The 11900-nt window shown below is 40.6% G+C and overlaps 1 protein-coding gene across 1 annotated transcript in view; it reads right to left on the bottom strand.

Moving 5' to 3' along the window:
* The window catches only part of POLR3B (RNA polymerase III subunit B), a 144431-nt gene that overhangs the window by 30019 nt on the left and 102512 nt on the right, over positions 1 to 11900 (bottom strand). Inside the window, 1 exon segment of the mRNA XM_017895316.1 lies at positions 10848 to 10990. Coding sequence (XP_017750805.1) covers positions 10848 to 10990 — 143 coding nt within the window.

Genomic DNA, 11900 nt, shown 5'->3' with positions numbered 1-11900 from the left:
AAAAAAAAAAAAAAAAAAAAAAAAAAAAAAAAAAAAGAAATTGTCAGTTCTCTGTATTCCCTAGCCCATACAGCCAGGAAACTACACTTCTCCCCCAACTCTTACTTGAGTAACCACTACTTGAGTACTTGATCTGAGACCCAAGGGTAGCAAGTACAGCAGAGGGTGGGCTGGTCAAAAGCTTGATACAGAGGAATTAAAAGTCCATACACTGAAGAGTAAGCTCCAGTCCCTGCCCCTGCCTGACTCCTGGAGGTCAGCTGACAGACTTAAGCACTGTCCCCACCCTCATTCCAGCTCCAACCTTCAGGCAGGAGGTACAAAGATCCTAGTATGTTGAAACTGAATGGCACCAACAATAAAGAGGTTCACTACCTGACCACCCTACAATGATATTCACTAGTCAACAAGTTCTATCCACACAGAGCTTTCAAATGCTTTCTAGGGTTCAGGGGTATTCCAGGTATTAGAGGAAAGCCTCCAACAACAACAAATCAGACACTACAACAAATAGGGGAGGAAAATCCTATCGAAAGATAGAAATGGCCAGGCACAGTGGCTCATGCCTGTAATCTCACACCTGTAATCCCAAGGTTCAAATGCCACTTTGGGAAGCTGAGGCAGGTGGATTGCTTGAGCCTAGGAGTTCGAGACCAGCCTGGGTAATACGGCAATACCCAGTCTCTATAAATAAAAAACAAAAAGCCAAAAAAAAAAAAAAAAAAAAAAAAATCCAAAAATTAGCCAGGCATGGTGGTGCATGCCTGTAGTCCAGCTACTCCGGAGGCTGAGATGGAAGGATCGCTTGAGCCCAGGAGGTTGAGGATGCAGTGAGCTGTGATCGTGCCACTGCACTCCATCCTGGGTGACAGAGCAGAGCAAGATACTGCGAAAGAAAGAAAGAAAAAGAAAGAGTGAGAGAGAGAAAGAAAAAAGGAAAGAAAGAAGATTAGAAACAGAAGAAAACTAAAAAGAAAAACCAAAAAACTAAAATTCAGAGACAACTAAAATTACATATTTCTTGCTATAAGAATATAAATTAACTTTAAACATTTAATTAGAAATTTAAAATATGATAGGTTTAAAAAATCTGAAAATAACATTGATCAAATCTCCTAAAAGAAAACAAGAAGAGGGCAAAAAGATAAGAAAACTGGAGCATCAATCTGGAAGTTCCAATATTTGACCACTAAGAAAACCAGAAAGGGTATGGGGAAAATAAGGAAGAGGAAATTATTAACTAAATAAATATAAGAAAATGTCCTAGAACTAAAGGAACTTAAACCTCCAGAATGCGAGGTGTCCAATTTCCCAGCACAAGGAATGAAAAAAGGGCCTAAGAAATTTCAGAATTTCAGGAAGGGAAGAAGACAGTAAAAGTTTCCAGAGAGAAAGGAATAAAGTAGGAGAGAGGTAAGCAGGGAAAAAGAGAAACAGGGCACAAAAAAACCAGGAAGAAGAGTGACATTACAATTTACGTGGAATCTAGATGATGATGTGGCAAGGCCACCAAAATCCTTAGGGAAAACAATTTTCAACCCAGAATTTTATACCTAACCAAAGTTGGGTCAGGAGGAGAGACAAGGACTGATGGGTTTTTTTGTACAAAGAACCCCTTCTTGTTCTGTTTGACCTTTTAAAACAATGTGCATTTATTATTTAATAATAAAATTATACTTAAGAGAAATAAAAATTATGTCCAGTTACGAGTCCCATGTCAATCCTTCTATTACTCTGTTAAAGTTTACACCACCTACTTTTTGTTTGTTTGCTTGTTTTTTCCCCAATCTTTAACATAAATTTGATGAAGCTGTAAGAGAAGGGACTATCAAGGGAATCTAGGCTAATCAGAAGGTTTTTACCCTTGGATTAAAAGCCATCTGGAAAAAAAAAGTAGCAAGACAAACTCCTCACTACAAGGGAAAGGTCAGCTAGACCCAGGAGGACTCCTTCAGTTTTGTAAAGAGACATACAAGTCAAAGCTCCCCTGAGACTGAACAGCTCTCTAAAATCTGCTGTTTCAGATCACTGCAAATTAGAAAGCATGCCTGTTAATGAACATTATACCAATCATATTAACAGTCTAAAAAAATGCTATATAGCACAAAGACCTTCCTGACATTTTACCTAGACATCTGTATTTTCAGGAGCTTACGAAGTAGGTGTGTCGTTTTCACTTTTAAAAGCACTGCTTTGGCCGGGCACAGTAGCTCACGTCTGTAATTCCAGCACTTGGGGAGGCTGAGGTAGATGGACTGCCTGAGCTGAGGAATTTGGGACCAGCCTGGGCAATATGGTGAAACTCCATCTCTATTAAAATACTAAAAATTAGCCAGCCATGGTAGCGCATGCCTATAGTCCCAGCTAATGGGGGATGCTGAGGCAGAAGAATCACTTGAACCCGGGAGGTGGAAGCTGCAGTGAGCTGAGATTGAGCCACTGCACTCCAGCCTAGGTGATAGTGAGACTCTGTCTCAAAAAAAAAAAAAAAAAAAAAGCACTGCTTTGTCTATACACATACACGTACTCACACATAGCGGACAGATTAAAACCTGAATAAAATCAATCCATCAACAGTAGAGAATCTACCCCCATCACTTCCCTACCTCCAATTTATTAATTCATTCACTCATTCATTCATAAACATTGTGAACTCACCTATTATCTACTATCTATTAAGTGTCATGTATGAGAAAGGCCTTATTGGGCTTTATGGAGCATACAAGGACATAGTCTCTGTCTTTAAGAAGTTTAATGCAGACTGGTTGTGTCCAAGATGGCCAAATAGGAACAGCTCCAGTCTACAGCTCCCAGTGAGACTGACACAGAAGATGGGTGATTTCTGCATTTCCAACTGAGGTACCTGGTTCATCTCACTGGGACTTGCTGGACAGTGGGTGCAACTCACGGAGGGTGAGCTGAAGCAGGGTGGGGCGTCACCTCACCCAGGAAGCGCAAGGGGTCAGGGGATTTCCCTTTCCTAGCCAAGGGAAGCCATGAGTAACTGTATCTGGAGGAGCGGTATACTCCTGCCCAAATACTGCGCTTTCCCCATGGTCTTCGCAGCCAGCAGATCAGGAGATCCCCTCTCATGCCTGGCTTGGCAGGTCCCATGCCCATGAAGCCTTGCTCACTGCTAGTGCAGCAGTCTGAGATTGATCTGGGACTGTGGAGCGAGGAGTGGGGAGGGTCATCCACAATAGCTGAGGCTTGAGGAGGCAGTTCTATGCTCACAGTGTAAACAAAGCGGCAGGGAAGCTCAAACTGGGTGGAGCCCACCGCAGCTCAGCAAGGCCTACTGCCTTTCTAGATTCCACCTCTGAGGGTAAGGCACATCTGAACAAAAGGCAGCAGACAGCTTCTCCAGACTTAAACATCACTGCCTGACAACTTTGAAGAGAGCAGTGGTTCTCCCAGCATGGTGTTTGAGCTGATAACGGACAGACTGCCTCCTCAAGTAGGTCCCTCAGCCCCATGTAGCCTGACTGGGAGACACCTCCCAGGAGGGGCTGACAGACACCTCATACAGGCAGGTGCCCCGCTGGGACGAAGCCTCCAGAGGAAGGATCAGGCAGCAGTATTTGCTGTTCTGTAGCCTCCACTGGTGATACCCAGGCAAACAGGGTCTGGAGTGGACCTCCAGCATACTCCAACAGACCTGCAGCTGAGGGACCTGACTGTTAGAAAGAAAACTAACAAACAGAAAGGAATAGCATCAACATCAACAAAAAGGACATCGAGACCAAAACCCCACCCGTAGGTCACCAACATCAAAGACTGAAGGTAGATAAAACCATAAAGATGGGGAGAAACCAGAGCAGAAAGGCTGAAAATTCCAAAAACCAGAACACCTCTTCTCCTCCAAAGGAACACAACTCCTCACCAGCAAGGGAACAAAGCTGGATGGAGAATGAGTTTGACGAGTTGACAGAAGTAGGCTTCAGAAGGTCGGTAATAACAAACTTCTCCGAGCTAAAGGAGGAAGTTCTAACCCATCACAAGGAACCTAAAAACCTGAAAAAAGATTAGACAAATGGCTAACTAGAACAACCAGTGTAGAGAAGAGCTTAAATGACCTGATGCAGCTAAAAACCACAGTATGAGAACTTCGTGACTCATGCACAAGCTTCAATAGCCAATTCGATCAAGCAGAAGAAAGGATATCAGTGACTGAAGATCAAATTAATGAAATAAAGCAAGAAGACAAGATGAGAGAAAAAAGAGTGACAAGAAACGAACAAAGCCTCCAAGAAATATGAGACTATGTGAAAAGACCAAATCTGCGTTTGATTGGTGTATCTGAAAGTGATGGGGAGAAGGGAACCAAGTTAGAAAACACTCTTCGGGATATTACCCAGGAGAACTTCCCCAACCTAGCAAGGCAGGCCAACATTCAAATTCAGGAAATACAGAGAACACCACAAAGATACTCCTTGAGAAGAGCAACCCCAAGACACATAACTGTCAGATTCACCAAGGTTGAAATGAAGCAAAAAGTGTTAAGGGCAGCCAGAGAGAAAGGTCGGGTTACCCACAAAGGGAAGCCCATAAGACTAAGAGCAGATCTCTCTGCAGAAACCCTACAGACCAGAAGAGAGTAGGGGCCAATATTCAACATTCTTAAAGGAAAGAATTTTCAACCCAGAATTTCATATCCAGCCAAACTAAGCTTCATAAGTGAAGGAGAAATAAAATCCTTTACAGACAAGCAAACGCTGAGAGATTTTGTGACCAACAGGCCTGCTTACAAGAGCTCCTGAAGGAAGCACTCAACAAGGAAAGGAACAACCGGTACCAGCCACTGCAAAAACATGCCAAATTGTAAAGAGCATCGATGCTAGGAAGAAACTGCATCAATTAACGGGTGAAATAACCAGTGAGCATCATAATGACAGGATCAAATTCACACATAACAATATTAACATTAAATGCTGGGGCTAAATGCCCCAGTTAAAATATACAGACTGGCAGACTGGATAGAGTCAAGACCCATCAGTGTGCTGTATTCAGGAGACCCATCTCACATGCAAGGACACACATAGGCTCAAAATAAAGGGATGGAGGAAGATCTACCAAGCAAATGAAAAGCAAAAAAAAGCAGGGGTTGCAATCCTGGTCTCTGATAAAACAGACTTTACACAAACAAAAATCAAAGAGACAAAGAAGACCATTACATAATGGTGAAGGGGTCAATTCAACAAGAAGAGCTAACTATCCTAAATATATATGCACCCAATACAGGAGCACCCAGATTCATAAAGCAAGTTCTTAGAGACCTACAAAGAGACTTAGACTCCCACACAATAATAATGGGAGACTACCACCCCACTGTCAATATTAGACAGATTAATGAGACAGAAACTTAACAAGGATATCCAGGCCTTGAACTCAGCTCTGGACCAAATGGACCCAATAGATATCTACAGAACTCTCCACCCCAAATCAACAGAATATACATTCTTCTCAGCACCACATCACACTTATTCTAAAACTGACCACATAATTGGAAGTAAAACACTCCTCAGCAAATACAAAAGAATGGAAATAATAACAAACACTCTCTGACCACGGTGCAATCAAATTAGAATTCATGATTAAGAAACTCACTCAAAACCACACAACTGTGTCCCTGGGACACAGCACGTGGGGGAAGGGGCGGCTGTGGGCACACTGAACAACCTGCTCCTGAATGACTACTGGGTACATAACGAAATGAAGGCAGAAATAAAGATGTTCTTTGAAACCAATGAGAACAAAGATACAACATACCAGAATCTCTGGGACACATTTAAAGCAGTGTGTAGAGGGAAATTTATAGCACTAAATGCCCACAAGAGAAAGCAGGAAAGATCTAAAATTGACACTCTAACATCACAATTAAAAGAACTAGAGAGGCAAGAGCAAACACATTCAAAAGCTAGCAGAAGGCAAGAAATAACTAAGATCAGAGCAGAACTGAAGGAGATAGAGACACAAAAAACCCTCCAAAAAATCAATGAATCCAGGAGTTGGTTTTTTGAAAAGATCAACAAAATTGACAGACCGCTAGCAAGACTAATAAAGAAGAAAAGAGAGAGGAATCAAATAGATGCAATAAAAAATGATAAAGGGGATATCACCACCGACCCCACAGAAATACAAACTACCATCAGAGAATACTATAAACACCTCTACGCAAATCAACTAGAAAATCTAGAAGAAATGGATAATTTCCTGGACACTTACACCCTCCCAAGACTAAACCAGGAAGAAGCTGAATCTCTGAATAGACCAATAACAGGTTCTGAAATTGAGGCAATAATTAATAGCCTACCAACCAAAAAAAGTCCAGGACCAGACAGATTCACAGCCAAATTCTACCAGAGTTGCAAAGAGGAGCTGGTACCATTCCTTCTGAAACTATTCCAATCAACAGAAAAACAGGGAATCCTCCCTAACTCATTTTATGAGGCCAGCATCATCCTGATACCAAAGCCTGGCAGAGACACAACAAAAAAAGAGAATTTCAGGCCAATATCCCCAATGAACATTGATGCGAAAATCCTCAACGAAATATTGGCAAACCGAATCCAGCAGCACGTGAAAAAGCTTGTCCACCACGATCAAGCTGGCTTCACCCCTAGGATGCAAGGCTGGTTCAACATACGCAAATCAATAAACGTAAGCCATCACATAAACAGATCCAATGACAAAAACCACATGATTATCTCAATAGATGCAGAAAAGGCCTTCGACAAAATTCAGCAGCCTTTCATGCTAAAAACTCTCAATAAACCAGGTATTGATGGAACATATCTCAAAATAATAAGAGCTATTTATGACAAACCCACAGCCAATATACTGAATGGGCAAAAACTGGAAGCATTCCCTTTGAAAACTGGCACAAGGATGCCCTCTCTCACCACTCCTATTCAACATAGTATTGGAAGTTCTGGCCAGGGCAATCAGGCAAGAGAAAGCAACAAAGTATATTCAGATAGGAAGAGAGGAAGTCAAATTTTCTTTGTTTGCGGATGACATGACTTTATATTTAGAAAACCCCATCTCAGCCCAAAATCTCCTTAAGCTGATAAGAACCTTCAGCAAAGTCTCAGGATACAAAATCACTGTGCAAAAATCACAAGCATTTCTATACAACAATAACAGACAGAGAGCCAAATCATGAGTGAACTCCCATTCACAATTGCTACTAAGATAATAAAATACCTAGGAATATAACTTCCAAGGGATGTGAAGGACCTCTTCAAGGAGAACTACAAAACACTGCTCAAGGAAATAAGAGAGGACACAAACAAATGGAAAGACATTTCATGCTCATGGATAGGAAGAACCAATATCAGGAAAATGGTCTTACTGCCCAAAGTAATTTATAGATTCAATACTATCCCTGCCCCCCGCCTCAAGCTACCAATGACTTTCTTCACAGAACTGGAAAAAACTACTTTAAAATTCATATGGAACCAAAAAAGAGCCCACGTAGCCAAGACAATCCTGGGCAAGAAGAACAAAGCTGAAGGCATCATGCTACCTGACTTCAAACTATACTACAAGGCTACAGTAACCAAAACAGCATGGTACTAGTACCAAAACAGAGATTTAGACCAATGGAACAGAATGGAGTCCTCGGAAATAACACCACACATCTACCACCATCTGATCTTTGACAAACCTGACACGTACAAGCAATGGGGAAAAGTCCCTATTTAATAAACGGTGTTGGGAAAACTGGCTAGCTATATGCAGAAAACTGAAACTGTACCCCTTCCTTAAACCTTATACGAAAATCAACTCAAGATGGATCATAGACCTAAACATAAGACCTAGGACCATAAAAATCCTAGAAGAAAACCTGGGCAATACCATTCAGGACACAGGCACGGGCAAAGATTTCATGTCTAAAACACCAAAAGCAATGGCAACAAAAGCCAAAATTGACAAATGGGACCTAATTAAACTAAACAGCTTCTGCACAGCAAAAGAAACTATCATCAGAATGAACAGGTAAACTACAGAATGGGAGAAAATGTTTGCAATCTATCCATCTGACAAAGGGCTAATATCCAGAATCTATAAAGGACTTAAACAAATTTACAAGAAAAAGCAAACAACCCCCATCAAAAAATGGGCAAAGGATATGAACAGACACTTTTCAAAAGAAGACATTTATGCAGCCAACAGACACATGAAAAAATGCTCATCATCACTGGTCATTAGTGAAATGCAAATCAAAACCACAATGAGATACCATCTCATGTCAGTTAGAATGGCAATCATTAAAAAGTAAGGAAACAACAGATGCTGGAGTGGTTGTGGAAAAATAGGAACACTTTTACACTGTTGGTGGGAGTGTAAATTAGTTCAGCCATTACGGAAGACAGTGTGGCGATTCCTCAAGCATCTAGAACTAGAAATACCATTTGACCCAGCCATCCCATTACTGGGCATATACCCAAAGGATTATACATTATTCTACCATAAAGATACATGCACATGTGTGTTTATTGCAGCACTATTCACAATAGCAACTTGGAACCAACCCAAATGTTCATCAATGATAGACTAGGTTAAGAAAATGTGGCACATATACACCATGGAATACTATGCAGCCATAAAAATGGATGAGTTCGTGTCCTTTGCAGGGGCATGGATGAAGCTGGAAACCATCATTCTCAGCAAACTGTCACAAGATCAGAAAACCAAACACCGCATGTTCTCACTCATAGGTGGGAGAGCACTATGACACAGGTGAGAACACTTGGACACAGGGAGGGGAACATCACACACTGGGGCCTGCTGGGGGTGGGAGGCTAGGGGACGGATAACATTAGGAGAAATACCTAATGTAGGTGATGAGTTGATGGGTGCAGCAAACCACCATGGCACGTGTATACCTATGTAACAAAACTGCACATTCTGCACATGTAATCCAGAACTTGAAAAAAAAAAAGTTTAGTGGAGTTAGAACGCATTGCATAGCCACTGAAATATCTGCTAGTCTGCAACTCTTTGCATAATACCCTGATGGGATAAAGACATAAGGATTTGGGGTACCTTAGTCTTGTAAAGTGATTCAGAAGGGATATTCTCTTATGGTGTGCATTCTTGTGAAGCTTCCAGTGTCAATATTTTACAAGAAGAGTATCAACTTTGCTTTTGTCCAAGTAGGGGGCCAAGTAAGATAGAGACTACAAATGAGGTTAAGGTTACCCCACAATGACCTAACAAATGAGGTTAAGGTTACCCCATAATTGACTCAGCAACTGTTAAGACCAAGAGAAAAGGGGAAATAGTTTCAATATACAGAATTTGATTTTTTACTGTCAAGCCATATAAAACGTTAGAAACTCAAGATACTTTAAAAAACACTCAAAGGGCATTAAGATTTAGTATCTCAGGGAACTATATGAATTACAGGTGTCAAATTCACATTAACAGATGGAACCAATTATTTCTTAACAATATTGACAGGCTAAAATAATCTAGCTACTGTCAACAGAACTAAAAATGATTTTGATGAATGAATATCTTAGTCTGACATAATTTCACTGGCAGAATGATAACTAAGGCTGGGTATACTTGACCAAGAGAACTGGAACATGGATATACTTGCTTGGCAAAGAAACTTAAAATCAGCAGAAACACAATGTGCAGTTATCTTCAAACCAATTAAAAATAAGAAGATATCGCACTAGTAATTTATAAGCAAATGTGAGAGTCAAGGTAGAAAAGTAGAAGTGATGTATTTTAAGTATATATCAAAAGAATGATGGTCTTCTTGAGCACTTACTATGTGCCAGGCACATTGCTAACTGCTTAACAGTCAGTGTGGCCTAGTAATTAAGAGCTAGGTCTCTGGAGCCAAGCTGCCAAGGTTCAAATGCCAGTTCTCCCATCAACTGTGTGACCTTGAGCAAGCTATTAATCTCTCTATGCCTCTATTTCCTCATCTATAAAATATGGATAATGATGCTACCTCCCTCTCAGAACTGTGTGAGAATCAAATGAGTTACCACCTGTCAAGTGCTGAGAACGCAGCCAGGCACACAGTTAGTGCTACAAAAGTGTTAGCTGCTGTTGTTCTTAAAGCTAAGCAGCAGGCAGAGCTAAAATTCAAACCCCAGGACAAACTTTCCACTTTAAAGACTGTGTATATTGACTAAACAAGAGCTTACTAATAAATGAGTTAATTAACAGTGATACAGTGCTGTGTTTCTTGAAAATAAACAAAGCTACAAATAGATGAAAACTGTGCAGTAACCATCAAAGGAATGAGTGAGGCTTGCCAATGGGATTAGATGTGGGAGACACACAAAGCACTGCCTTGGGGTCAGGAGACCCAGGTTCTAACACCAGTTCAACAACCAAGCAGCTGCATATTCTTGACTGGCCACTGAAAATGCGGGGACTAAACTTCCTCATCTGTAAACAAGGGGACGGATAACTCTGAGGTGTCTTCTAGTGCTGACATCTTATGATACTATGACCCAACAGAACATGTAGTAGTTTAAAGATGTACCTTTCAGAAAAAAAAAAGGGCACCACTATTTATTTTTTGAACAGCTACATGTATCTCAACAGGTGCCTCACCTAGAATGTAGTTATAATTATAATTCTGGGCATAGCAACTGCAGGAGAATGAAATAGACAGCACAGAGGAGCAGGTCTACCATATATTTTTAAATGCCATTAAAATATAAACAGGTTAATCTAAGAAATAAAACAAGAATTTTTATAACAATGTAATACTTTTCCAAAGTAAATTTTATAAATGGGGTAATTTTATGTAAGTGGTTAACAAATCATTCATATATTGTTTTATAATCAAGTTGAGAAATGATACAATTTACCTTTTTGCCCATGACGACTGCTGAATTTGTCTCCAATTTCTGGACGCCTTGTCTGTCTCAGCAGCATTTTGATCAGAAAAGCATCTTCAGCATTTGAAGATATCATCACTTTTTCAATGTATGAATCTGTGGCTCCTTTATAGCTGGTGTTAAGAGAAAGTCACTAAAACAGAGTTTTCAAACTGCCCTTTGCGACCTTCTCACCCATGTTATATTTCATTTCATGCCTACCATAGAGTACTTTGACATTTTCATCTTGGGCTCTGAAAAATGACTTCCATTTTTTTTAACATTAAATTCAAATTTCACAATTTCCCTTTTACAACACTACACATTTATTATGAGGAAGGCACAGTGCAATTTAATCCTCACAACAGTCCATACTGTTATTCCATTATAGATGAGGAAAACTGATGCTTAGAGGAGTTAAGTAACTTGTCCAAGGGCACATGACTCATACAAAGTGGAACTGGGATTTCAGACTCAACTCCTAGTTCTTAACAGTAATAGTATTTTACTTACTCAGCTTTTCAATTATTAATTTTTTTTCACATAACAAACATTATTAGAAATCTACCATGTATCAGATCCTGGTAGCCTTTGGACATCTAACAATTAAGTAGACACAGTTACTGCACCAAAGGAGCTCACAATCCAATCAAGGAGGAGACAGGTAAGTGCAGTAATGACATCTGGTGTGAAGAATAGGAGAGGCTCAAGGGAGATAGTCAATTCTGCTGGGAGTGGGGGATGACAGTGGTGGCAGGGAGTGGCAGGCTGTCAAGACCTGCCACAGAAGAGGTAACCTTCAACTTGAGACCTGACCAGAGTGGGTCACTGGCAGAGTGGCAGCCTGAGCGATTGCACAAGGCCTAATTGAATTAGGATGGCACATTTTGGATAATAAGAGGTGATTTCCTAGAAACATACAGCTTAGTGTGTGAGGGGGAGGCCAGGGAGGTGTGCTGAGGACGCCTTTCCCACAGGTGCCCCTGTCATTCATACTTTCACTTAACTTACTCAAGTTTCACTCTATTTATCCAACAGAGTAAC

This window comes from Rhinopithecus bieti, unplaced genomic scaffold, assembly GCF_001698545.2.
Source record: "Rhinopithecus bieti isolate Rb0 unplaced genomic scaffold, ASM169854v2 scaffold_24306, whole genome shotgun sequence".
Lineage (NCBI taxonomy): Eukaryota > Metazoa > Chordata > Mammalia > Primates > Cercopithecidae > Rhinopithecus > Rhinopithecus bieti.
This window is presented reverse-complemented; position numbering and strand designations above follow the sequence as displayed.